General features: G+C 51.3%; 1 protein-coding gene across 1 annotated transcript in view; it reads left to right on the forward strand.

Moving 5' to 3' along the window:
• The window catches only part of SDC2 (syndecan 2), an 86,771-nt gene that overhangs the window by 49,999 nt on the left and 13,048 nt on the right, over positions 1–23,724 (forward strand). The window contains exon 2 of the mRNA XM_068164332.1: positions 20,667–20,778. Coding sequence (XP_068020433.1) covers positions 20,667–20,778 — 112 coding nt within the window. The remainder of the gene's footprint in view (positions 1–20,666; positions 20,779–23,724) is intronic.

Consider the following 23,724-nt stretch of genomic DNA (forward strand, 5'->3'; position numbering starts at 1 on the left):
CTGGGGTCAGAGTGGCTGAGAGCAACCAGGCAGAGAGGGACCTGGGGGCACTGGTCGATGGTAGGCTGAACATGAGCCTGCAGTGTGCCCAGGCAGCCAAGAGGGCCAATGGCATCCTGGCCTGCATCAGGAAGAGTGTGGCCAGCAGGAGCAGGGAGGTCATTCTGCCCCTGTACACTGCACTGGTTAGGCCACACCTTGAGTCCTGTGTCCAGTTCTGGGCTCCTCAGTTTAGGAAGGAGGTTGACTTGCTGGAAGGTGTCCAGAGAAGGGCAACAAATCTAGGGAGAACAAGAGGACACAGTCTCAGGCTGCACCAGGGGAGGTTTAGGCTGGAGGTGAGGAAGGAGTTCTTTATAGAAAGAGTGATTGCCCATTGGAATGGGCTGCCTGGGAAGGTGGTGGAGTCACCATCACTGGAGGTGTTCAGGAGGAGACTTGATGGGGTGCTTGGTGCCATGGGTGGGTTGGATTGCTTGATGGGTTGGACATGATGATCTTGAAGGTCTCTTCCAACCTGGTCTGGTCTATTCTATTCTATTCCATTCTATAAGAATACCAAACAAAGAAATATGTTAAAACCCCAGTGGACACAATGCATAAATAACCTTCAGCCCTGCATGACTTTAGATGAAGCACAGCTGTAAAGTAGCATAGAGAAGCCAGTGCTGAATTCGTTGCTCTTCTAAAGGTTGTTAAAAGGTGGGGTTCTGGCACTTCAAATCATTCCAGAGGTTCTCAGAATGGTTTGGGTTGGAATGGGTCTTGAAGAGTAATTCTTCACAGAAAGCTACTGGCCATTGGAATGTGCTGCCCAGGGAGGTGGTAGAGTCACCATCCCTGGAGGTGTTCAAAAAAGGCTTGGATGTGGCACTTGGAGCCATGGTTTAGTTGTCAGGAGGTGTTAGGTCTTTTCCAACCTGCTAGATTCTATGATTGCATGATCATCCAGTTCCAGCCAACACCTCCCACCAGCCAGGTTGCCCAAGGCCTCATCCAGCCTGGCCTTGAACACCTCCAGGCAGGGGACATCCACAACCTCCCTGGGCAACCTGTTCCAGTGTCTCACCACCTTTACTGGAAAGAATTTCCTCCTAATCCCCAGTTTAAAGTAGATATAGATAACTTTACTGAATTGCTAGCTTGGAAAACATCTGTTCTTTCCCTTCACTCCACAAGGTACAGGTTTAAAAAGGAAAAATATCACTAAAAAATCACTAGCAGAGATTTTGTGGACTCAATTCAGTTGAAATTTTTCTGTTACCCTCTCTCTGGGAAGCTTCCTCTGGATGCCTTGGGCCTCAGCTTAGAGTCTAGGTATCAGCTGGTTTACAGGAGCTGGTATCAGATCTAAATCTCTCTGTGCTGTTGAGTACATTTGAAAGTATGCCCTTGGAATAAAACAGGGTAGATTTTAGTAGTTCAGAGAACTGTGCTCCAGACCCCTCCCCAGCTTTGTTGTCTTGCTCTGGACACCTTCCAGCAGCTCAACATCTTTCCTAACCTGAGAAGCCCAGAACTGGACACAGGACTCAAGGTGTGGCCTAATCAGTGCTGAGTACAGGGCACAATGACCTCCCTGCTCCTGCTGGCTACACTGTTCCTGATGCAGGCCAGGATGCCATTGGCCCTCTTGGCCCCCTGAGCACACTGCTGGCTCATGTTCAGCTGCTGTCAACCAGTCCCCCCAGGTCCCTTTCTGCCTGGCTGCTCTCAGCCACTCTGACCCCAGCCTGTAGCACTGCATGGGGTTGTTGTGGCCAAAGTGCAGAACCTGGCACTTGGATGTGTTCAATCTCCTGCCCTTGGACTCTGCCCATCTGTCCAGCCTGGCAAGGTCCCTCTGCAGAGCTCTCTTACCCTGTAACAGATTTCTCTGCTGTTCATTGCCCCTTCTCAGGAAGCAGCCCAATTCCTGGCAGCAGGGCAGTGATCTGTAGGATATCAGAATCCTATCAGGAAAGTAGAAATAAGAAGAAATAAAGAGAAATAAACGAGAAGGGACCTTGCCACAGGCCCCTTTCTGCTTTGTGTTTAGTACCTCCTGGTTTTGAGCTGTATTGTAAGCAGTGCTTTACAGACAAAGCCTCACAGAGAGACTTGCTTGCTGGCAGAAAGTTGCTTAAAATAACTTGCTGGAGGATAAAGAGGCTGCCCAGGTCAATAATGCTGTGAAATCCTCAATGTCTAACAGCTCCAGGAGGTTTTGTAGGACATATGGATTTGGAGAAGCTTCAGACAGTTGATAAGGCAGCAAAGATTGCAGAGTGCTGCTCACCTTTGTCGTGAGGGTGCTGGGACTGTTGTAGGAAGATTTTGAGTTGGCTGTAGATAAACTGAAATCTTTGTTCCCTTCAGCAGAACTCTAAAGTATGACTGCTAGAGAGAAAGGCTTCTTGTTCTTTGTTAACAGGTATTCACTACCATTAAGGGTCTTTGCTGTGTTTTGCCCTTCAGTCAGATCTGTGAGTGCTGCAAATGCTGTCAGACAGCTTGCCTGGCTTGCTTGCCTCTCCAGTCAAGGGAAGCGAATTTCATAGAACCATCACAGAACCACAGAATCAGCCAGGTTGGAAAAGACCTCAGAGATCAGCAACCTATCACCTAATACCCAACACCTCCTGACAACTAAACCATGGCTCCAAGTGCCACATCAAAGCCTTTCCTGAACACCTCCAAGGACAATGACTCCACCACCTCCCTGGGCAGCAAATTCCCATGGCCAATCTCTCTTGCTGGGAAGAACTTTCTCCTCACCTATGACCTAAACTTCCCCTGGCACAGTTTGAGACTGTGTCCTCTTGTTCTGGTGCTGGTTGCCTGGGAGAAGAGACCAACCCCCACCTGGCTACAACCTCCCTTCAGGGAGTTGTAGAGAGCAAGAAGGTCTCCCCTGAGCCTCCTCTTCTTCAGGCTAAGCAACCCCAGCTCCCTCAGCCTCTCCTCACAGGGCTGTACTCCAGACCCCTCCTCAGCTTTGTTGCCCTTCCCTGGACACCTTCCAGCAACTCAACATCTTTCCTAACCTGAGGAGCCCAGAACTGGACACAGGACTCAAGGTGTGGCCTAACCAGTGCAGTGTACAAGGGCAGAATGACCTCCCTGCTCCTGCTGGCCACACTGTTCCTGATGCAGGCCAGCATGCCATTGGCCCTCTTGGCTGCCTGGGCACACTGCTGGCTCATGTTCAGTTGCTGTCAACCAGTCCCCCCAGGTCCCTTTCTTCCTGGCTGCTCTCCAGCCACTCTGACCCCAGCCTGTAGCACTGCATGGGGTTGTTGTGGCCAAAGAGCAGCACCCAACACTTGGATTCACTCAATGCCATCCTGTTGGACTCTGCCCATCTGTCCAGCCTGTCAGGGTCCCTCTGCACAGCCCTCCTACCCTCTAACAGATTGACTTCTCCCCCCAACTTGGTGTCATCTGCAAACTGACCTGTGGTGGAGTCAGTCCCCTCATATATCCCATACAGTGTGAGTTATCCCTACTCTCTCTATGAATCTCATTAGTGGTGGTCCTGTGTAGCATCATTTTTAAGGCAACAGCTGAAGGTAGTCAGTATGGAGTTGATTTCAACCAGTTTTCATTAAAGGTAATGACAACTCCTGGTAACTGGGAGAGATTATGTTACCAGCTCATTAATCCTTCAATTCAAGCAGCAGCTTTCTTGACTGTGATTTCAACCACAAAATGTTAACGTGCTGTTTGAAGGTGGTCCCTGCTGGAATTCCAGCTGAAGCTCTGAGAAATCCTGTGTGTGCATCTGCAGAGGTGTTTGATCCATCATAGTAGTATCATAGTCAGGGTTGGAAGAGACCACAAGGATCATCTAGTTCCAACCCCCCTGCCATGGGCAGGGACACCCCACACTAGATCAGCCTGGCCACAGCCTCATCCAGCCTGGCCTTAAACACCTCCAGGGACAGGGCCCCAACCACCTCCCTGGACAACCCATTCCAGGGCTTCACCACTCTCACAGTGAAGAACTTCCTCCTCACCTCCAGCCTGAATCTCCCCACCTCCAGCTTCATTCCATTCCCCCTAGTCCTATCACTCCCTGAGATCCTGAGCAGTCCCTCCCCAGCCTTCATGTAGCCCCCTTCAGATACTGGAAGGCCTCAGTGAGGTCACCTTGGAGCCTTCTCTTCTCCAGACTGAACAGCCCCAACTCCGTCAGTCTGTCCTCACAGGAGAGGTGCTCCAGCCCTCTGCTCATCCTCCTGGCCCTTCTCTGGACACCTTCCAGCACCTCCATATCCCTCTTGTAATAGGGGCTCCAGAACTGGAGGCAGTACTCCAGGTGGGGTCTCACCAGAGCTGAGCAGAGGGGGAGAATCACCTCCCTTGCCCTGCTGGCCACACTTCTCCTGATGCAGCCCAGGATCTGATTGGCTTTCTGGGCTGCAAGTGCACACTGAGAGCTCCTGTTGAGCTTCTCCTCTGTCTGCTGCCCCGCACAGCTTGGTGTCATCAGCAAACTTGCTGAGGGTGCACTCAATGCCACTGTCCATGGCACCCACAAAGATGTTGAACAAGCCTGGTGCCAGGACTGATCCCTGAGGGACTCTGCTTGTCACTGGCCTCCACTGGGACATGGAGCCATTGACAGCCACTCTTTGGTTGTGGCCATCAAGCCAGTTCTGTATCCATGTAGTGATCACCCATCAAACCCATGTGTCACCCATTCTGCCACATCCGTTTGTCCAGCTCGTAGGGAGGGAGTAGCACAGAGGAAAGGAACAGGAGCTGGGCTTGTGGTAGGAGGGGGAAAGCTCTGCAGGAAATCAGGTGTCAGTCTTTCAACTGCTCATGGAGAAACTTCTATCTTAGTGCACTTCATACTACATGGCTTCAGCTTGATGCTGTTATTGGCCATTGGAATGTGCTGCCCAGGGAGGTGGTGGAGTCACCATCCCTGGAGGTGCTTAAGAGGAGACTGGATGAGACCCTTGGTGCCATGGTTTAGTTGATCAGATGGTGTTGGGTGATAGGTTGCACTTGATGATGGTCTCTTCCAACCTGGTTAATTCTATTCCAGCTGTGTGGTGTTTTTTAAGTGCAGTTATGAGGTTTTTAATTGCAGTTATGTGTCAGATGGTTCTAAGCAGGAATATGAAGGCACATCAATGCCTTTCTTTCTAGCAGTCATGCTTTAGTGTTCTGCTGAAGGGAACAAAGATTTCAGTTTGTCTACAGCCAACTCTAAGTCTTGCTACAACAGTCCCAGTGGCATCAATACAAAGGTGAGCAGCACTCTACAGGATGTAGAATTGTCTTGCAGCAGGTGTGGAGGCTCACAGCAGACTGCCTGACTTAGGGTCTGCCTCCCTTTGTCTTGCTAGGCAGTTGGTAGAGGGTCAGCCAGCTGCAAAACCCTGTTGGGAGAAATTCCTAACCATAGCATTCAAATTGTCTTGTAGCAGTTCTGCTCACTTCACCCACCTAGGTTCTGAATGCAGCCCTTCAGCAGAAATTGCCCTCTGGGTTCCCTTGCCCAGTCAGATGCTGCACTGCAGCCCTGGGGAGCTGCCAGGAGAGTCAAAGGCAGGAGGGAAAACTCTTCCTCCTTGCCTCTGCTGCACCTGGCTAGGAGGTTGGCTGGCACTGCAGGCAGGTACTGTGGTGTCTTATCCACTCTCTGCTCCCTGCCAAGCCTAGCCTGGCTGTCCTGGCTAGGGAGTCAGGCAGTCTTGCCTTGTGATGTAGCAGTTTCATCTCCCTGCATGGAAGGAGGGCAACCATGCCTGAAGGGCAGCATACCAGACAGAAGACAGCTCCTGAAGCCATGTGGCACTGAGAGTGAAGCTTTATCCTATCTGAAGGCAACTCATTTCTTATCCTCCTGTGCATCAATGAGGGTATGAACACCAAGGCTTTGGAGAAGAATTCAGTGAAGTACAACAGGATCAGAGTGCTGCATCCAGCAGCTGCATCTTGGAGAGCAGTGAGATGAGTGGGAGCTGGCACCTGGAAGCAGCGATGAAGCTGTCTTTGTTGTGTTAGTGCTTGGGGATCTGGGATACACAGAGGTGTCTCACCTGGATGGACCTGGACAGTTTGGCTAAGGCCAAGTTCATGTGGAGCTGCAGATCAGTTTGCATTTGGCATCATTAGACAGCCCTAGTTTTGAGCACAATATCTTCTCTGTCAGCACCCAAAGCAGCACAAAGATGATGATTTGGTGGTTGGTTGGTTGGGTGTTGGGGATTTGGAATGCTCTTTGCTTGAAGGCTGAGTCTTTCCTCTTGTGCATATCCTGCATATTCTGTCATAATGAAACTGAGAGTCCTGAGCCAGGCAACCCTGCTGTAGCAGAGAGGTTGGACTAGATGATCTCTGGAGGGTCTCTTCCAAGCCCTACCCTTCTGTGACACAAAGGTGTTTCACTTCAGCATGCTTGAAACTTGACTTTCCTTAAGTAAGAACCTAGCAAACCTGGGATGTGAATGTGTTCCTGTCTCAGCTCTTTCATCTCAGATCTTGGGATTCCTCTTCATTTCATGACCATAGAATCATAGAATGGTTTGGGTTGGAAAGGACCTCCAAAGCTCATCCAGTCCAACCCCCTGCAGGTTGCCTGATCAAGCCTCACCTTGAAGATCCCCAGGGATGTGGCCTCAGCCACCTCCCCTGGGCAACCTGTTGCAGTGTTCCACCACCCTTATGGTACAGAACTCATTCCTAACATCCAGTCTGAAGCCGTTGTCTCTTGTCCTATCACCACAGGCTTTTGAAATAGGTTGTGTATGTTTGTGGGAGGGAGGGAAGTTTCTTCAGCTAACTTCTGTGGTAACACACAATTGTAGAAAGTTCAAACAGATTTCAGATCTACCAGGTGCTTCCACCTGTGGGGACCTTTGGTGGGACATCACCAAGAGCTTGCTGGCTGCAGGTGGCAGAGAAGTGTCTGTTGGAAAGATTTGTGGACCTTGTTGTTCAGTTAATAAGAACCATCAGAATAGGTTGCGTTGGGAAGCACTTCCAAAGGTTCTCCTGTCCAATGCCCCTGCAGTGCGCAGGGACATCCTCCACTAGATCAGGTTGCTCAGAAGTCTCTACTGAATATCAGATTAAGCATTCAAGGATTGGAAATGCTCACTCTTGAAGCTGGGAAGTCTGATTCCTCCACACCTTTGACAAACTTCAGCTGTGATCCATAACCTTTGCTAGTGATATTTAATTGGTGCTTAAGGTAAACTTAATAGCCTGGTTGTTGTATGTGCCATTTCCCTGCTCATGTAATAGATTGTAATTGATGCAATTGATTGAGGCAGCACTGGTTAGGCCACACCTTGAGTCCTGTCTCCAGTTCTGGGCTCCTCAGGTTAGGAAAGATGTTGAGTTGCTGGAAGTGTCCAGAGAAGGGCAACAAAGCTGGGGAGGGGTCTGGAGCACAGCCCTGTGAGGAGAGGCTGAGGGAGCTGGGGTTGCTTAGCCAGCAGAAGAGGAGACTCAGGGGAGACCTTCTTGCTCTCTGCAACTCCCTGAGGGAGGTTGTAGGCAGGTGGGGGTTGGTCTCTTCTCCCAGGCAACCAGCACCAGAACGAGAGGACACAGTCTTAAGCTGCACCAGGGGAAGTTTAGGCTGGAGGTGAGGAGAAAGTTCTTCCCAGCAAGAGAGATTGGCCATTGAGATGTGCTGCCCAGGGAGGTGGTGGAGTCACCATCCCTGGAGGTGTTTAAGAAGAGCCTGGATGTGGCACTTGGTGCCATGGTTGAGTTGATTAGATGGTGTTGGGTGATAGGTTGGGCTTGCTGATCTCTGAGGTCTTTTCCAACCTGCTTGATTCTGTGATTCTGTACTTCTTGCCTCTAATGGCAAAAATATCTTAATTTCAGTGATTTCACATGGGTTTGATTCTGGGTTCCTCACATGGGGTCATTTTTATTGGTGTCCAGGGAGTGGAAAGGAATCACTACGGGGCTTTGGAGAGCGCTGGAGGTTTGCAGCGCTCCTGCTACGACTGATTACAGCTGCTTTTGTAAGGAGGTTAAAAGAACAATCTGTATTAAAAACATCATTCTTTGCTATGAGCTCCAACAGCTCCAAATAGGTTTCCATGGGGGCTGCCCTGCAATTTGACCACTTGAAGGGATTGCAGTAATCACCAGCGGGCCAGGGCAGCGAGGCAGAGGGAAGGCTGTGAGGTGGGGAGTTATTGGCATGCATGCCAAAGAGGTTACCCTGGCAGCTTTAATCATTCATCCACAGTCTCTAGAGGAGGGAGGAAAATGTAAGTGTTAGTTCTTCTGATTGACTGGGGAAAAGCATCAGTAAAACATGAAAGGAGAGGGGAGGTGTGCGTGGAAGAGGCAGCGCTCCTTAGATTGAAACATACTAGGGCAGGTAGCTGCAGTTATGACCTCTAAACCACAGGCTCTCTGCCTTTCCCCTTGCTGTCAGAGCTGTGAGTGGGGAGCCAGAGCCAGGCTGACCTCTCCTCATTCAGCGTTTTCAAAGGGCTGCGTTTTAGCTTCTTGGTCACGGCTGGGCCTTAAACGCAACCTGCCTGCGGCGTGGGCTGATGCGTCCTTAAGCAAACCCACCAGCGTTTTGTGCTGTGACAGTGATTTGCCTGCTGAGGGATGAGGGTGTGTGTGTCTGTGTCTGTGTGTTTGACCCTCGTTTGGGGGCTTTTGAGGGGGAAAGGTGCAGCAAATTGCTGTGCTAATGGAGAGGAATCAATCTGTGCTGCTGCGCGCTGCCGGCTCCCGCCGCTGCTTCGCCCGCGCCTTGCCCTTTAATCTTGCAGTCTGGAGTAGCACTTTGGAAGCTGATTCAGCTGCAGGCCTTTGAAAAGAGCTTCCCTGCTGTATGGTGCCTGACGTCAAAGGCAGAGCTGGGGAAGGAACTGTTCTTTGCACCGGGGACAGCTGAAAGGCCCTTTGGATCTTTTCCTTTTGGTGTTCCTGGAGAAACGTTTTGGGCTTCAAGTTCTGCTTTCATGTGGGGGAAAAAGAAGAATTGCTGTGTGCCCTGTCTGGGCTGCTCAGCAGCCTCAAGGTTTAGAAGGTAGAATAGAATAGAATTAACCAGGTTGGAAAAGACCTTCAAGATCACCAAGTCCAACCTATCACCCAACACCATCTAATCAACTAAACCATGGCACCAAGTGCCTCATCCAGGCTCTTCCTAAACACCTCCAGGGACGCTGACTCCACCACCTCCCTGGGCAGCACATTCCAATGGCAAATCACTCTTTTTGTGAAGAATTTCTTCCTCACCTCCAGCCTAAACCTCCCCTGGCACCACTTGAGACTGTGTCCTCTTGTTCTGGTGCTGCTTGCCTGGGAGAAGAGACCAACCCCCACCTGACTACAACCTCCCTTCAGGGAGTTGGAGAGAGCAAGAAGGTCTCCCCTGAGCCTCCTCTTCTCCAGGCTAAGCAACCCCAGCTCCCTCAGCCTCTCCTCACAGGGCTGTGCTCCAGACCCCTCCCCAGCTTTGTTGCCCTTCTCTGGACACCTTCCAGCAACTCAACATCTTTCCTAACCTGAAGGCCCCAGAACTGGACACAGATTTAGACAAATGCCCATGCTGTACTAAAGAGCAGTGCTCAGATGCCTTGGACTTGGTAAAGGAGATGACTAAAATGCAGTGGTTAGTTCTGGGTTTCATGTACAAGGACAGTCCTGTTGGTGCAGAGTGAGGGAATGTGATACAGTCTCAGAGGAAGGGGGGCACATAAAAAGCACAGCAGCACTTCCTTCTTGAGCTGGGGTGTCATCAGATTTGTCCTGCCCCTCAATCGTTCCTAAATAGCCCTTTTTTTATGTTGGAGTACATTTATGTGGATTAGGAAGGTCCCTGACCCTCATTCATAGAATCAGAGAATTGTCAGGGTTGGAAGGGACCTCAAGGCTCAGCCAGCTCCAACCCCCCTGCTATGGCCAGGGACACCTCACACTACAGCAGGTTGCTCACAGCCACATCCAGCCTGGCTGCAAACACCTCCAGGCAGGAGGCTTCCATCACCTCCCTGGGCAACCTGTGCCAGTCTCTCACCACCCTCATGGAGAACAACTCCTTGCTAACATCCAATCTCAATCTACCCATTTCTAGTTCTGTTCAATCCCCCCCAGTCCTATCACTCCCTGACACCCTCAAAAGTCCCTCCCCAGCTTTCTTGTAGCCCCCTTCAGATACTGCAAGGCCACAAGAAGGTCTCCTCAGAGCCTTCTCTTCTCCAGACTGAACAGCCCCAACTCTCTCAGTCTGTCTCCATAGCAGAGCAGCTCCAGCCCTCTGCTCATCCTCCTGGCCCTTCTCTGGACACCTTCCAGCACCTCCAGATCCTTCTTGTGAATGATGCACAACTGGAAATGAAGCTCTGAAAAGAAGCAGAAAGACAGAAACTTTATCCGCTGGAATTTACTTCGCTCAGGTCAGAACTTAAGAGGATGTTTATTGTTCTCTTCAAGGCAGGTCAAGCCTCAACTCCAAAGCTGTAGGCAGGCTACACAGATCTGTGAGCCTTTATAATGGCCCCCCCAACCATCCCCCCCACCCCCCAACCCATTTTCAGTTAAGCTTGGCCAACTTCTCCTATTATTGCTTTAAGGTCTGTTAGCACTTAATCTGCCATCCAGCATGTGATTATGTTTCTAAAGGCACAAGTGGCAGTTAGGAAACAGGCACACAAGTTTCCACAGCTTTATGAAGAATGGGAACTTAAGTCTAGATTCTTTGATGCATGTCTATAAATGAACAGTGGCTGATGTGGTGGTGGCTTCTTGGTGTCTCCCTACCCTGCTGGCCTTGGAGTTTTTCCTTGCAAGCACCATGGATGTGGTGTATTTTCTTCAGTGCAAGCCGTGATACCTCTGCTGTGAGGATAGGCTGAGGGAACTGGGGTTGTTAAGCCTGGAGAAGAGCAGACTGGGGAGGGGAGGCTCTCAAAGCTGCCTTCCAATGCCTGAAGGAAGGCTGGAGAGGGACTTTTCAAAAGGATGTCTAACAGCAGGACAGGGGGGAAAGGTTTGAAGCTGAGGGAGAGCAGGGTGAGACTGGATCTGAAGAAGTTGTTCTTGGTTATGAGGGTGGTGAGACTCTGGAGCAGGCTGCTCAGGGAGGTTGTGGCTTCCTTCTCCCTGGGGATGTTTAAGGCCAGGCTAGTTGAGGCCTTGAGCAGCTGAGTCTAGCTGAGAGGTGTCCCTGCCCATGGCAGGGGGGTTGGAGTGATTGGATGTGGCACTCGGTGCCATGGTCTAACCATGAGGTCTGTGGTGACAGGTTGGACTCGATGATCCTCGAGGTCTCTTCCAACCTTGGTGATACTGTGAAACTGTGATCTCTGAGGTCCCTCCCAGCCTCAGCCATGCTATGATCCAGGCTGCTGACATGTCTGACCCCAGCAGGAGCTGCTTTGTTGTTGCTGTCCCTGTCAAACCCAGCCCTGTCCTGGTGATTAGTCTGGCGTGACAGACTGTGCACATCCTAAGCCAGCACATTTTGACTCTTGGCTCTGACACGAGGCAATCTCTGTAACCCAGCTGATGTGCAGAGCCTCCTCTCCTGCTGGATGCTGGTGGTAGCAGCAGCAGTTTGCAGTCCTTGTGTTTATTTTGGGCTCTCCGCCTTTCCTGGGCAGCCGCGAGCGGTCGGCCCCTTTCTTTATCCGCTGTGAGAGGTTGAAGGCCCTGAAGCTACAGTTTTGTGCAGCATCAGGAAGTTCTGCACCAGGTCCAAGGAGCGTGAATAATCTTTCTGGCATGTGCTGCAGCCCTGGTAGTGGCTCTGTGCTGCACTAGAGAGGCGCTCAGCCTGGTGCACCGCTGCTGGCGCTCTCCCCGGGGGCAAACACCCCACAGAGAAGGCAGGCAGGGCCAGCCCTACAGAGCCAGTTTGCTCTTCCACCCTTACCTGAAGAAGGACAGCAAATGTCCTCCAAAATATTTTGCAATCCCTTTGCAAACAAGCTCTCCAGAGTCACCACAGCCAAAGGTTTTTAGTTAGCTGGCCAAGGCCAGTGGTGCAGGAGGTGGCCTGGGTGAATTGGGTCTAGTCTGGAGAAGAGAAGACTGAGATGGGGTTTAATAAATGTTTATCAATAGCTGAGGGCTGGGGGTCGAGAGGGAGGGGACAGGCTCTGCTCAGTTGCACCCTGGGATAGGACAAGGGGCAATGGATATAAACTACAGCACAGGAGGTTCCACCTCAACGTGAGCAGCAACTTCTTCACTGAGCACTGGCACAGGGCTGCCCAGAGAGGTTGTGGAGTCTCCTCCTCTGGAGACTTTCAAGACCCATGTGGATGTGTTCCTGTGTGACCTGCTCTAGATTCTATGGTCCTGCTCTGGCAGGGGGGTTGGGCTTAGTGGCCTCCAGAGGTCCCTTCCAACCCCTGATATCCTGTGATCCCATCACTAGGCTGTTTCTTATCCTGGGCACATGGATGAGCACAGAAAGACAGCAGCCTTGGGGAGTGCTTGAAGGGGTTTAAGCCTTTCTTGAGGTAAAATTGGGAGATGGTAACCATGTCAAAATGTTTGGGGAGAATGAGCAGTGCGTATGTTGGCTGCTGTATGAAACCCTTGCTCTTGAACTTGGAAAATTCAGTCTGAGGCCTGTTGTTGTGGAAAGAGTATTTTTGCTGTGATCACAATTCCTGAGACCATGGTGAGCTCAGCCTTCCTGTGGCCAGTACCCACCCCTCCAACATCCCTGCTGTGCAGGCAGTATGGTTTCACTTCAGGAGCCATCACAGCTTTGTAGAATTGTTTTGGTGGGACCTCTAAGATCATTGAGCCCAACCTTCATCCCAACACCCCCAAGGCCACTAAACCATGTCCCAGAGTGCCATGGCCACAGGTTTCTTGAACAGCTCCAGTGATGGGGGCTCCACCACCTCCCTGGGCAGCTTGTTCCAGTCCCTGTCCACTCTTGTGGCAAAAAAAAACAATTGTTCCTAATGTCTAACCTAAACCTCCCCTGGCACAATTCCAGGCCATTGCCTCTGTGGTACCTGTTACATCACTTATTATTAGCATCTTACTTCTCTTCTGCTGAAGGCCCTGCTGCAGCTGGCAAAGTGCACCTAGGTGGGGTTTGCTGGCAAGAGTTAGGCCTGCCAATGGCATCCTGGCCTGCATCAGGAACAGTGTGGCCAGCAGGAGCAGGGAAGCCATTGTGCCCTGTGCTCAGCACTGGTTAGGCCACACCTTGAGTCCTGTGTCCAGTTCTAGGTCCCTCAGTTTAAGAAGGACATTGAGACACTTGAAGGTGTCCAAAGAAGGGCAATGAGGCTGGGGAGGGGTCTGGAGCACAGCCCTGTGAGGAGAGGCTGAGGGAGCTGGGGTTGCTTAGCCTGGAGAAGAGGAGACTCAGGGGAGACCTTCTTGCTCTCTACAACTGCCTGAAGGGAGGTTGTAGCCAGGTGGGGGTTGGTCTCTTCTCTCAGGCAGCCAGCACCAGAACAAGAGGACACAGTCTCAAACTGCACCAGGGGAGGTTTAGGCTGGATGTTAGGAAGAAGTTCTACACAGAGAGAGTGATTGCCCATTGGAATGTGCTGCCTGGGAAGGTGGTGGAGTCACCATCACTGGAGGTGTTTAGGAGAAGACTTGACAGGGTGCTTGGTGCCATGGGTTAGTTGATTAGGTGGTGTTGGATTGGTTGGATGCGATGATCTTGAAGGTCTCTTCCAACCTGGTCTATTCTATTCTATTCTAAGAGCCTGGATGAGGCACTTGGTGCCATGGTTTAGTTGATTAGATGGTGCTGGGTGATAGGTTGGACTCTAGGATCTAAAAGGTCTTTTCCCCCCTGGTTAAGTCTATTCTGTTCCATCCTATTCTAATAAATCACTTGGGGGCCTCTGTAACCGGAGCTGGATGTGCTTTTATACAAGCAGCGGTAGAACAGCATGGTCTGTTAAGAGGAGAACCTGTTTTCTTTCTCCTTCTCACATGTAACATCTCTGCCTAATCAACAGCTGTCATGTTTGCACACTTTCATAGCCCTCTGGCTTTTCTCTTTGGGCTATAACATCAATTTAGAAACACTAGGCTCTGGTTCTCTGCATACTGGATGGGCAGCAGCTAAAAGATTTCCATCTGGAGAAAAGGGGAAGCAATCTGCCCTTGGTAACCCAGCTGCAGATCTCAAATTCTCTGCCCCATCCCTACACCCCAAAAGGCAGAGGAGAGAAATCTGAGCACATCTGGAAGCAATAAAATGTTTCCTTCCATGTGTCAGTTACTTACTTCTCTTCTGCCTGATTTGTTTTCAAACAGCCACGACAGCCATGGTAGAGGTTTCCTGCTCCTCACACCAGCATGCTTGGCTTCATCCACATGGCATAAAGGGTTTTACTGCTAAATCATTCACAGAATTCTCAGGGTTGGAAGGGAGCTCAAGGATCAGCCAGTTCCAACCCCCCTGCCATGGGCAGGGACACCTCACACTACAGCAGCTTGCTCACAGCCACAGCCAGCCTGGCTGCAAAAACCTCCAGGCAGGAGGCTTCCACCACCTCCCTGGGCAACCTGTGGCAGTCTCTCACCACCCTCATGGGGAACAACTTCTTCCTAACATCCAATCTCAATCTACCCATTTCTAGTTTTGCTCCATTCCCCCCAGTCCTATCACTCCCTGACACCCTCAAAAGTCCCTCCCCAGCTTTCTTGTAGTCCCCTTCAGGCACTGGAAGGCCACAATTAGGTCTCCTGGGAGCCTTCTCTTCTCCAGACTGAACAACCCCAACTCTCAGTCTGTCTCCTTAGGAGAGGAGCTCCAGCATGTAGCAGGAGGACTGACTGTAACAGCAGCACTTGAGAAGTGAATGGCTGTGACAGGGCACTTTGTGCCACCATCTCTCAACCCTGCTGCTGTCTGAAGGGTGTTTTCAGTGTTTTGCCATCATAGCTTTGCTGACTGATGTGTGCCTCTCATCGGATGAGGAGACATCTTCTCTTATTTAGCGTCCGAAGGAGGGTTTTAAAGAAACATGTCCTGGATGATCTCCATTTGCTAGTTTTAAAATCACTTCAAATTTAGGTTTTTGGAAAATAAAAGACCTGGAGATTTCAGATACAGCAACCCACTGGTAGGGGAGCTTAGCCCCCTCCACCTGACACCCACCCCTCACATATTGATAGACATTGATCAGATCCCTCTCAGCCTTCTCCTCTCCAGACTAAACAGCCCCAGGGCTCTCAGTCTCTCTTCACAGGGGAGATGCTCAAGTCCCCTAAGCATCCTCCTGGCTCTCCCTTGGACTCTCTCCAGCAGGTCTCTGTCTCTCTTGAACTGGGGAGCCCAGAACTGGACACAGGATTGCAGGTGTGGTTTCAGCAGGGCAGAGCAGAGGGGGAGAAGAACCTCCCTAGCCCTGCTGGCCACACTTTGCTTGCTGCACCCCAGGATGCCTTTGGCTCTCTTGGCCACCAGGGCACATTGCTGTCCCATGCAGAACTTGCTGTCCACCAGCACTCCAAGGCCTGTCTCCATGGAGCTGCTCTCCATCAGGGCAGCTCCTAACCTGTCCTGGTGCCTGCTGTTATTCCTCCCCACATGCAGGACCCTGCACTTGTCCTTCTTGAACTTCATAATAACCACAAATGGGTTTGTGGAGGTAGAATGTGCAAACTATTTTATTTTCCCTCCCCAAAATACTGAATTGCTGCTACAGACTGTTCTGTGTCTAAGCCTGCTGAGAGCAAACTTGGTTTGGTTTCCCACCCTGCCTTTTCTGAGCACCCTGAAAGCAGCTGACAAATCAGAAAACATTTCTAGAGCAAATATGAAATGTTGGTTTTACCTAGCATAAAATTGCAAAGCTGAGCTTCAGTGCTTGATCCTCACTTAGGCAGCATGAAGGATTGTTTTCTTTTCATTATGCATCTCTCATGGCTTCAAACTGGAGAAAAGGTGATTTAGGTTGGACAGCAGGAGGAAGTTCACCATGAGGGTGGTGGAACGCTGGAACAGGTTGCCCAGGGAGGTGGTTGAGGCTCCCTCACTGGAGATATTCATGGTGAGGCTCAGCAGGGCTCTGGGCAGCCTGATCTGGTTGGGATGTCCCTGCTAACTGCAGGGAGGTTGGACTGGATGAGCTTTGGAGGTCCCTTCCAGCCTGGACCATTCTATGGTTCTGTGATTCTCCTAAGCTTCATTGTCACAGAAGTATTTCTTGTGACTGTGCATTTTGTTTTAGTTAACTGTTGGGCTTTTCTATCTGTTCTGAACCTGAAGGCAGTTTTCATTCCAAGTGCTTTAGAGTCACTGGGCAAAGAGGGGCAAGCTGGAGGATTAGAGGGGGCTACCCCTACTTTGGGGGTCCCAAGTCCTACTAGCCAGCTTGCAAAGAGTCTGAGTGCATTTATCATTGCAAATGCCTGGAGAGTTTGAAGCTAGAGTGTGCTTCTCTGTGCGTTTGGTCTGAGAGGTTGCTGATGTCCAGCCTGAGTTCCTCTAGACGAAAGTGATTTGTACTGGAAACAGACTGAAGCAAGGGACCAATATGGGCTGGGCAGGGACTGGCTGGAGAACAGCCCTGGAGAAAAGGCCTTGGGTGTGCTGGGGGATGAGAAGCTCAACAAGAGCCAGCAGTGAGCACTTGCAGCCCAGAAAGCCAAGCAGAACCTGGGCTGCAGCAAGAGAAGTGTGGTCAGCAGGGCCAGGGAGGGGATTCTGCCCCTCTGCTCCACTCTGCTGAGACCACAGCTGGAGCTCTGTGTCCAGTTCTGGAGCCCCTAGGACAGGAAGGATCTGGAGGTGCTGGAAGGTGTCCAGAGAAGGGCCACGAGGATGAGCAGAGGGCTGGAGCTGCTCTGCTGTGGAGACAGACTGAGGGAGTTGGGGCTGTTCAGTCTGGAGAAGAGAAGGCTCTGAGGAGACCTTCTTGTGGCCTTGCAGTATCTGCAGGGGGCTCCAAGAAAGCTGGGGAGGGACTTTTGAGGGTGTCAGGGAGTGATAGGACTGGGGGGAATGGAGCAAAACTAGAAATGGGTAGATTGAGATTGGATGTTAGGAAGAAGTTGTTCCCCATGAGGGTGGTGAGAGCCTGGCACAGGTTGCCCAGGGAGGTGGTGGAAGCCTCCTGCCTGGAGGTGTTTGCAGCCAGGCTGGCTGTGGCTGTGAGCAAGCTGCTGTAGTGTGAGGTGTCCCAGTCCATGGCAGGGGGGTTGGACCTGGCTGATCCTTGAGGTCCCTTCCAACCCTGACAGTTCTCTGATTCTATGACTCTGGCCAGAGAAGCTGCAGAGCATCTTCTTCAGAGGGAGCCTGTTTGATGTGAATGCATTTGGGATTCACTGTCCCATGTATTTTCCCCACTAGTAATTATTGTATTGGATCTATGGCACTGTGAGGAGTGATTTCCTCGTGCTGCTGGAGTTGTGCCTTCCCTAACAGCAGATATTAAAGAATGTTTTGCATTGTGTCTTTTGCATCCCCAGAATGTAACACAATGGATTCTCAAATTGCTGCTGAAAACTACCCAGGCTTTTCTGCCTGCTCTCTTCCCCTTTTCAGCTGGTTTAAATCTCTGAGAACATCTCAGCATAGGTAGAAATGAATGCTTTGAGCTGCTGAAAAGCTGTAATTCGTTGCAAGGAAGGGAGAGAATGTGCTGGTGGGAAGCCTGGCTGCCCAGGCACCTGCAGCTTGGGCTGGGAGGTGTTACCTTCTCAGCTGCCTCACAAAATCTGACTCCTCAGAGCTCTCAGGGATCATGTTTCTGTCTTCCCTTAGTGCTGTGAGGCTGGAAAGAGGAAGATTTGTTTGTTTGGGGGGGAAGGTGTTTTGGGGTTTTGCTTGGGTTTTAAGTTCTACATTTGCTTAGCCTGGAGAAGAGGAGGCTCAGGGGGACCTTACCACACTCTGCAGCTACCTGAAGGGAAGCTGTAGTCAGGTGGGGGTCAGGCTTTGCTCCCAGGCAACTTGTGACAGGACAAGAGGGCATGGCCTGGAGTTATGCCAGGGGAAGTTTAGGTTGGATGTTAGGAAGCACTTCCTCATGGAAAGGGGAATCAGACACTGGGATGGACTGCTCAGGGAGGTGGTGGAGTCTCCACCCCTGTAGGTGTTTAAGGACAGATTGGATGTGGCACTCAGTGTCTGGTCGAGGTGGTGGTGTCAGGTCATAGGCTGGCCTGAATGATGTGAGAGATCTATTGCAGCCTCAATAATTCTGTGCTTCTGCTGCAGACAGATGAGGGCAACGGCCTAGGGAATACATTGGTTACTAAGTTTATCTCTTTATTGAGCCCTAACAATTCTGAGCATGGGTGTGTGCTGCTTCTGTTCTCAGGAGGACTGCTTTGCACTCACTAGCATTGGCAAACTCAGGTTGTTCCTCAGCTGTTACCACCTGCAGTTCCCATGGTTAGGAAGTGTCAACAGGTAGCCCTTCAATTCTTTGTTTCCCCACCCCCCAGCTTGGCAATGGATAACATTTATTACCTTTTGGATATTGTCTGCCTTTTCTGTGCTCATGGCCAGCCACCTGCATTTCCTTTGCAACATGTTTTGCTCTTTTCCTGCCTGGTGGTGAGGGCTGGGGGTTGTTTTGCAGCATGACTGTGGCTCAAGTAAAGGAGGACAGAGTAGTGTGGCCATTGTGGCAGCTTGATCAGCAGCAGCTTGTGTGACCTATGACAGGGGCTTGTTTTCCCAGGAGGAAACTGTCTCAGCTGCCTCTTAAGGAGAATACCACCCATACACCCACTGAGGGCCTTCAGGCCTTCCTTTGGAGACATCTTGTAAAGGAATTAAGCCATTGCATGGTGACCAGACATCATCTTGAATTGCTGCTTTGGACTGCAGCCAGTTCCAGACAGAGCCTGTGAACGAGCAGGAGCAGGTCACAGATCCCAGGCTGTTAGGGGTTGGAAGGGACCTCCAGAGATCAGCCAGGCCAACCCCCCTGCCAGGGCAGGACCAGAGAATCCAGCACAGGTCACACAGGAACACATCCAGGCAGGGATGGAAAGGCTCCAGAGAAGGAGACTCTACAACCTCTCTGGGCAGCCTGCTCCAGGGCTCTGTGACCCTCACAGTGAAGAAGTTCCTCCTCATGTTGAAGTAGAACTCCCTCTGCTACAGTTTCCATCCATTGCCCCTTGTCCTGTCTCAGGGCACAAGTGAGTAGAGGCTGTTTTTTCCTTCCTGACATCATCCCATGAGGATGATTAAAGGACTGCAGCACTGCCTGGTGAGGAGAGGCTGAGAGCCCTGGGGCTGTTCAGTCTGGAGAGGAGAAGACTGAGAGGGGATCTGATCAATGTCTATCGATATCTGAGGGCTGGGGGTCAAGAGGGAAGGGACAGTTCACCAGCACTGTCCTGGAAGCATTTATAGAATCATATCATAAAATCATAGAATCAACCAGGTTGGAAAAGACCTCAGAGATCATCAAGTCCAACCTATCACCCAACACCTCCTGACTAACTAAACCATGGCTCCAAGTGCCCTGTATTCTGTAGTCTCAGCTCTTCATTGAGGTTTGGCTTGGTGAACCTCTGAGGTGGTTTCTGGCATGTGCTCTCATGGCTTGGCACTTGAGATGTTGTCAGAGGGCTTCAGTCTGGGGAGGTTCTTCTCCCCCTCTACCCTGCCCTGCTGAGACCACACCTGCAATCCTGTGTCCAGTTTTGGGCTCCCCCATCCTGTGTGGACTGCCCTTGGCTGAGCCTGCTTTGGGCAGGGGTTTTGGACTGGATGACCTCTGGAGGTCCCTTCCAACCTCTAACATTCTGTGATTTGCTTCTTTTCCTGCTCCAGAAGCTCTGCAGGGTATATTGCAAATCCCATGTGGTCATTCATGCGTTTAGTGAGATGAAGTGTGGGCAGAAGGGGAGCTGCTTCCTAAAGGCTGGGAGGTTTCTTAGTTCTCATTGGACAGCTCTACAGTTCTATTTATTTATTTGTTTTATGGCATCATTTTACAGATTACTTCAGCATCTTAGACAATTGCATCACATAAACTGGAAGTATAAAACTGGGCCTTCCTCAGCCTGCCCAGGAGCCAGCAATGTGCTCTTGTGGCATCCTGGCTGGATTAGAAGGGCTGTGGTCAGTAGGTCCACAGAGGTTCTCCTGCCCCTCTACTCTGTCCTGGTGAGGCAACATCTGGAATATTGTGTCCAGTTCTGGGCCTCTCAGGTCAAGAAGGACCTCAGGGAACTACTTGAGAGGGTCCAGCACAGAGCCACAAAGCTGCTGCAGGCAGTGGAACATCTCCCTGTGAGGACAGGCTGAGGCAGCTGGGGCTTGGAGCAGAGGAGCCTGAGGGTGAGCTCACTGCTGGGGATAAAGATGTGCAGGGCAGTGTGGGGAGGATGGAGCCAGGCTCTGCTCAGGGATGTCCAAGGACAGCACAAGGGGCACTGGGGGCAAGCTGGAGCAGAGGAGGTGCCATGAGAACAGAAAGGAAAACTTTTTCCCTGTGAGGGTGGCAGAGCCCTGGGAACAGGCTGCCCAGAGAGGTTGTGGAGTCTCCTGCTCTGGAGACATTCCAACCCCACCTGGATGTGTTCCTGTGTGACCTGCCCTGGGTGATGCTGCTCTGGCAGGGGGGTTGGACTGGCTAATCTCTGGAGGTCCCTTCCAACCCCTCACACTGTGTGGCAATGTGAGCTTTGGAAGTAGGAGCAAAGATGAAGAGAGTGCTTCATTGCAGGACTGTTCTCTGTGTAACCATTCCCTCTCCTCTGTTTTGCAGAGAACAGAGTCTGTCTCTGATAAGGATTTATACCTTGACAACAGCTCTGTGGAAGAAGCATCAGGAGTCTATCCAATCGATGATGATGATTATTCTTCTGGGTCAGGCTCAGGTGAGACAACATGCCACAATGTGATTTCAGAAGGTGTAAGAAGTAATGTGATTACTGGGGGAGGGAAATACCTGCTTGAAGCCTTGAGATGTTAACTTGGGAGAGTGCCTGGCTCTCTGTTTACAGAGCACTGAGCACCCCTGTGGGCTGGGCTTTAAATGTTACCTTTCTGCTCTCCTCTCTTAATCCTTAGTTGCATTATTTTCTTTCTGCTGCCTCTCTGGTTTCTGTGTAGATCTCCCCAGGCTTTAGATATGAGGATTAGAGAAGGCTTAGTTCTCCCCTGGCAGAATGCTAATTAGTGGATGAGAAGCTCAGCAGGAGCCAGCAGTGAGCACTTGCAGCCCAGAGAGCCAAGCAGAGCCTGGGCTGCAGCAAGAGAAGTGTGGCCAGCAGGGCCAGGGAGGGGATTCTGCCCCTCTGCTCCACTCTGCTGAGACCACAGCTGGAGCACTATGTCCAGTTCTGGAGCCCCTAGGACAGGAAGGATCTGGAGGTGCTGGAAGGTGTCCAGAGAAGGGCCACAAGGATGAGCAGAGGGCTGGAGCTGCTCTGCTCTGGAGACAGACTGAAACAGTTGGGGTTGTTCAGTCTGGAGAAGAGAAGGCTCTGAGGAGACCTTCTTGTGGCCTTCCAGGATCTGCAGGGGGCTCCAAGAAAGCTGGGGAGGGACTTTTGAGGGTGTCAGGGAGTGATAGGCCGGGGGGGAATGGAGCACAACTAGAAATGGGTAGATTGAGCTTGGATGTGAGGAAGAAGTTGTTCCCCATGAGGGTGGTGAGAGACTGGCACAGGTTGCCCAGGGGGGTGGTGGAAGCCTCCTGCCTGGAGGTGTTTGCAGCCAGGCTGGCTGTGGCTGTGAGCAACCTGCTGCAGTGTGAGGTGTCCCTGGCCATGGCAGGGGGGTTGGAACTGGCTGAGCCTTGAGGTCCCTTCCAGCCCTGACAGTTCTCTGACTCTACTCTGGCAGTCTGTAAGAGCACATAGCAGCAGCAGCAGCAGCAATCTTGTTTTCCCATTCCGGTTCACGTGCAGTTGGTGTCCATTCCTCCTCTGGTTTCTTTGACATTTAGAATTCCAGATACTGCCAAGCCCTTGAGTTTACTCTGAGGTAATTTCATCCATACAGGAAATAAAGACATTTTAAAACATAGCATAGTGGCTTTTCAGCCCCCGTAGAGGCATGTAGCTAGCTCATCAGTTTTCCAAAGGCTGTCATTGCAACCTCATGAATCATTTCTCTCTGAAAGCCTCTTTGTTGACTATCTCCTAGACCAGCTAGGAGCTTCCAGCCTTGAAAAGTTAAGTGCAGGACTTTATGGTAGTTCTGGAAGAGAATTTTCCTTACTGTTGTATTTGCTGAGCCTTTGTAGACATCCCATTTCTTTTCCTAGTGTGCTTGTTGTTGCCTTTTTTGTAATGATTTGATGTTTTTGCAGCCCAGAAGGCAAATCCTGTCCTAGGTTGCAGCCAGAGGAGTGTGGGCAGCAGGGCAAGAGAGGGGATTCTGCCCCTTGACTCTGCTCTGCTGAGACCCCACCTCCAATCCTGCCTCCAGTTCTGCTGTCCCCAGCAGAAGAAGGACACAGAGCTGGTGGAGTGAGTCCAGAGGAGGCCACAAAGATGATCCAAGGGCTGGAGCAGCTCTGCTGTGAGGGCAGGCTGAAGGAGCTTAGGGTGTTCAGCCTAGGAAACAGAAGACTCTGGGCAAACCTAATAGCTGCCTTCCAGTAGCTGAAGGGATCCTCCAGGAAGGCTGCAGAGGAACTGTTTGCAGCATGAGGGGCAATGGTGTGAACTCAGAGAAGAGGAGATTTAGACTGGATGTTAGGAACAAGTTCTGCACCATGAGGGGGGTGGACCAGTTTGCCCAGAGAGGTGGTTGAGGTCCCATCCCTGGAGATACTCAGGGTGAGGCTGGACAAGACTCTGAGCAACCTGATCTAGTTGAGGATGTCCCTGGACTGGATGAGCTTTGGTGGTCCCTTCCAACCCAGACTGTTCTCTGATTCTCTTTCTTCTGATGCTGGTGACTTTGTGTCAGGAAAGGAGGGAGGTTGGCAATAAACAACCATGTAGAGATTGGTCTCTTTTGGGGATCTTTGCATCCCTCTGTGGAGTTTGGCTGGTTCTAATACAGGTGATTCAAGATGCAGCTCTGCTTTTGAAGGGGAAGGGAATATATAAGAACTGGCTTTAGGTTTTATTACCCCAACTGATGTCATTTACCTGGGCCTGAGCAAAATCTTCGACATTGTCCTGCACCACATCCTGATCTCCAGGCTGGTGACACATGGGTTTGATGGGTGACCACTAGATGGATAAGGAACTGGCTTGATGGCTGCACCCAAAGAGTGGCTGTCAATGGCTCCATGTCCCAGTGGAGGCCAGGGACAAGCAGAGTCCCTCAGGGATCAGTCCTGGCACCAGGCTTGTTCAACATCTTTGTGGGTGCCATGGACAGTGGCATTGAGTGCACCCTCAGCAAGTTTGCTGATGACACCAAGCTGTGTGGTGCAGCAGACAGGCTGGAGGGAAGGGATCCATCCAGAGGGACCTGGACAGGCTGGAGAGGTGGGCACAAGCCAACCGCAGGAGGTTCAACAAGACCAAGGGCAGGGTCCTGCAGCTGGGTGGAGGCAATCCCAGGCACAAATCCAGGCTGGGCAGGGACTGGCTGGAAAGCAGCCCTGAGGAGAGAGCCTTGGGGGTGCTGGGGGAGGAGAAGCTCAACAGGAGCTCTCAGTGTGCACTTGCAGCCCGCAAAGCCAATCAGATCCTGGGCTGCATCAGGAGAAGTGTGGCCAGCAGGACAAGGGAGGTGATTCTCCCCCTCTGCTCAGCTCTGGGGAGACTCCACCTGGAGTACTGCCTCCAGTTCTGGAGCCCCTATTCCAAGAGGGATGTGGAGGTGCTGGAGGGTGTCCAGAGAAGGGCCAGGAGGAT

The sequence above is a fragment of the Melanerpes formicivorus genome, unplaced genomic scaffold, assembly GCF_026170545.1.
Source record: "Melanerpes formicivorus ecotype bairdi unplaced genomic scaffold, bMelFor1.0.p_v2 SCAF_79, whole genome shotgun sequence".
NCBI lineage: Eukaryota > Metazoa > Chordata > Aves > Piciformes > Picidae > Melanerpes > Melanerpes formicivorus.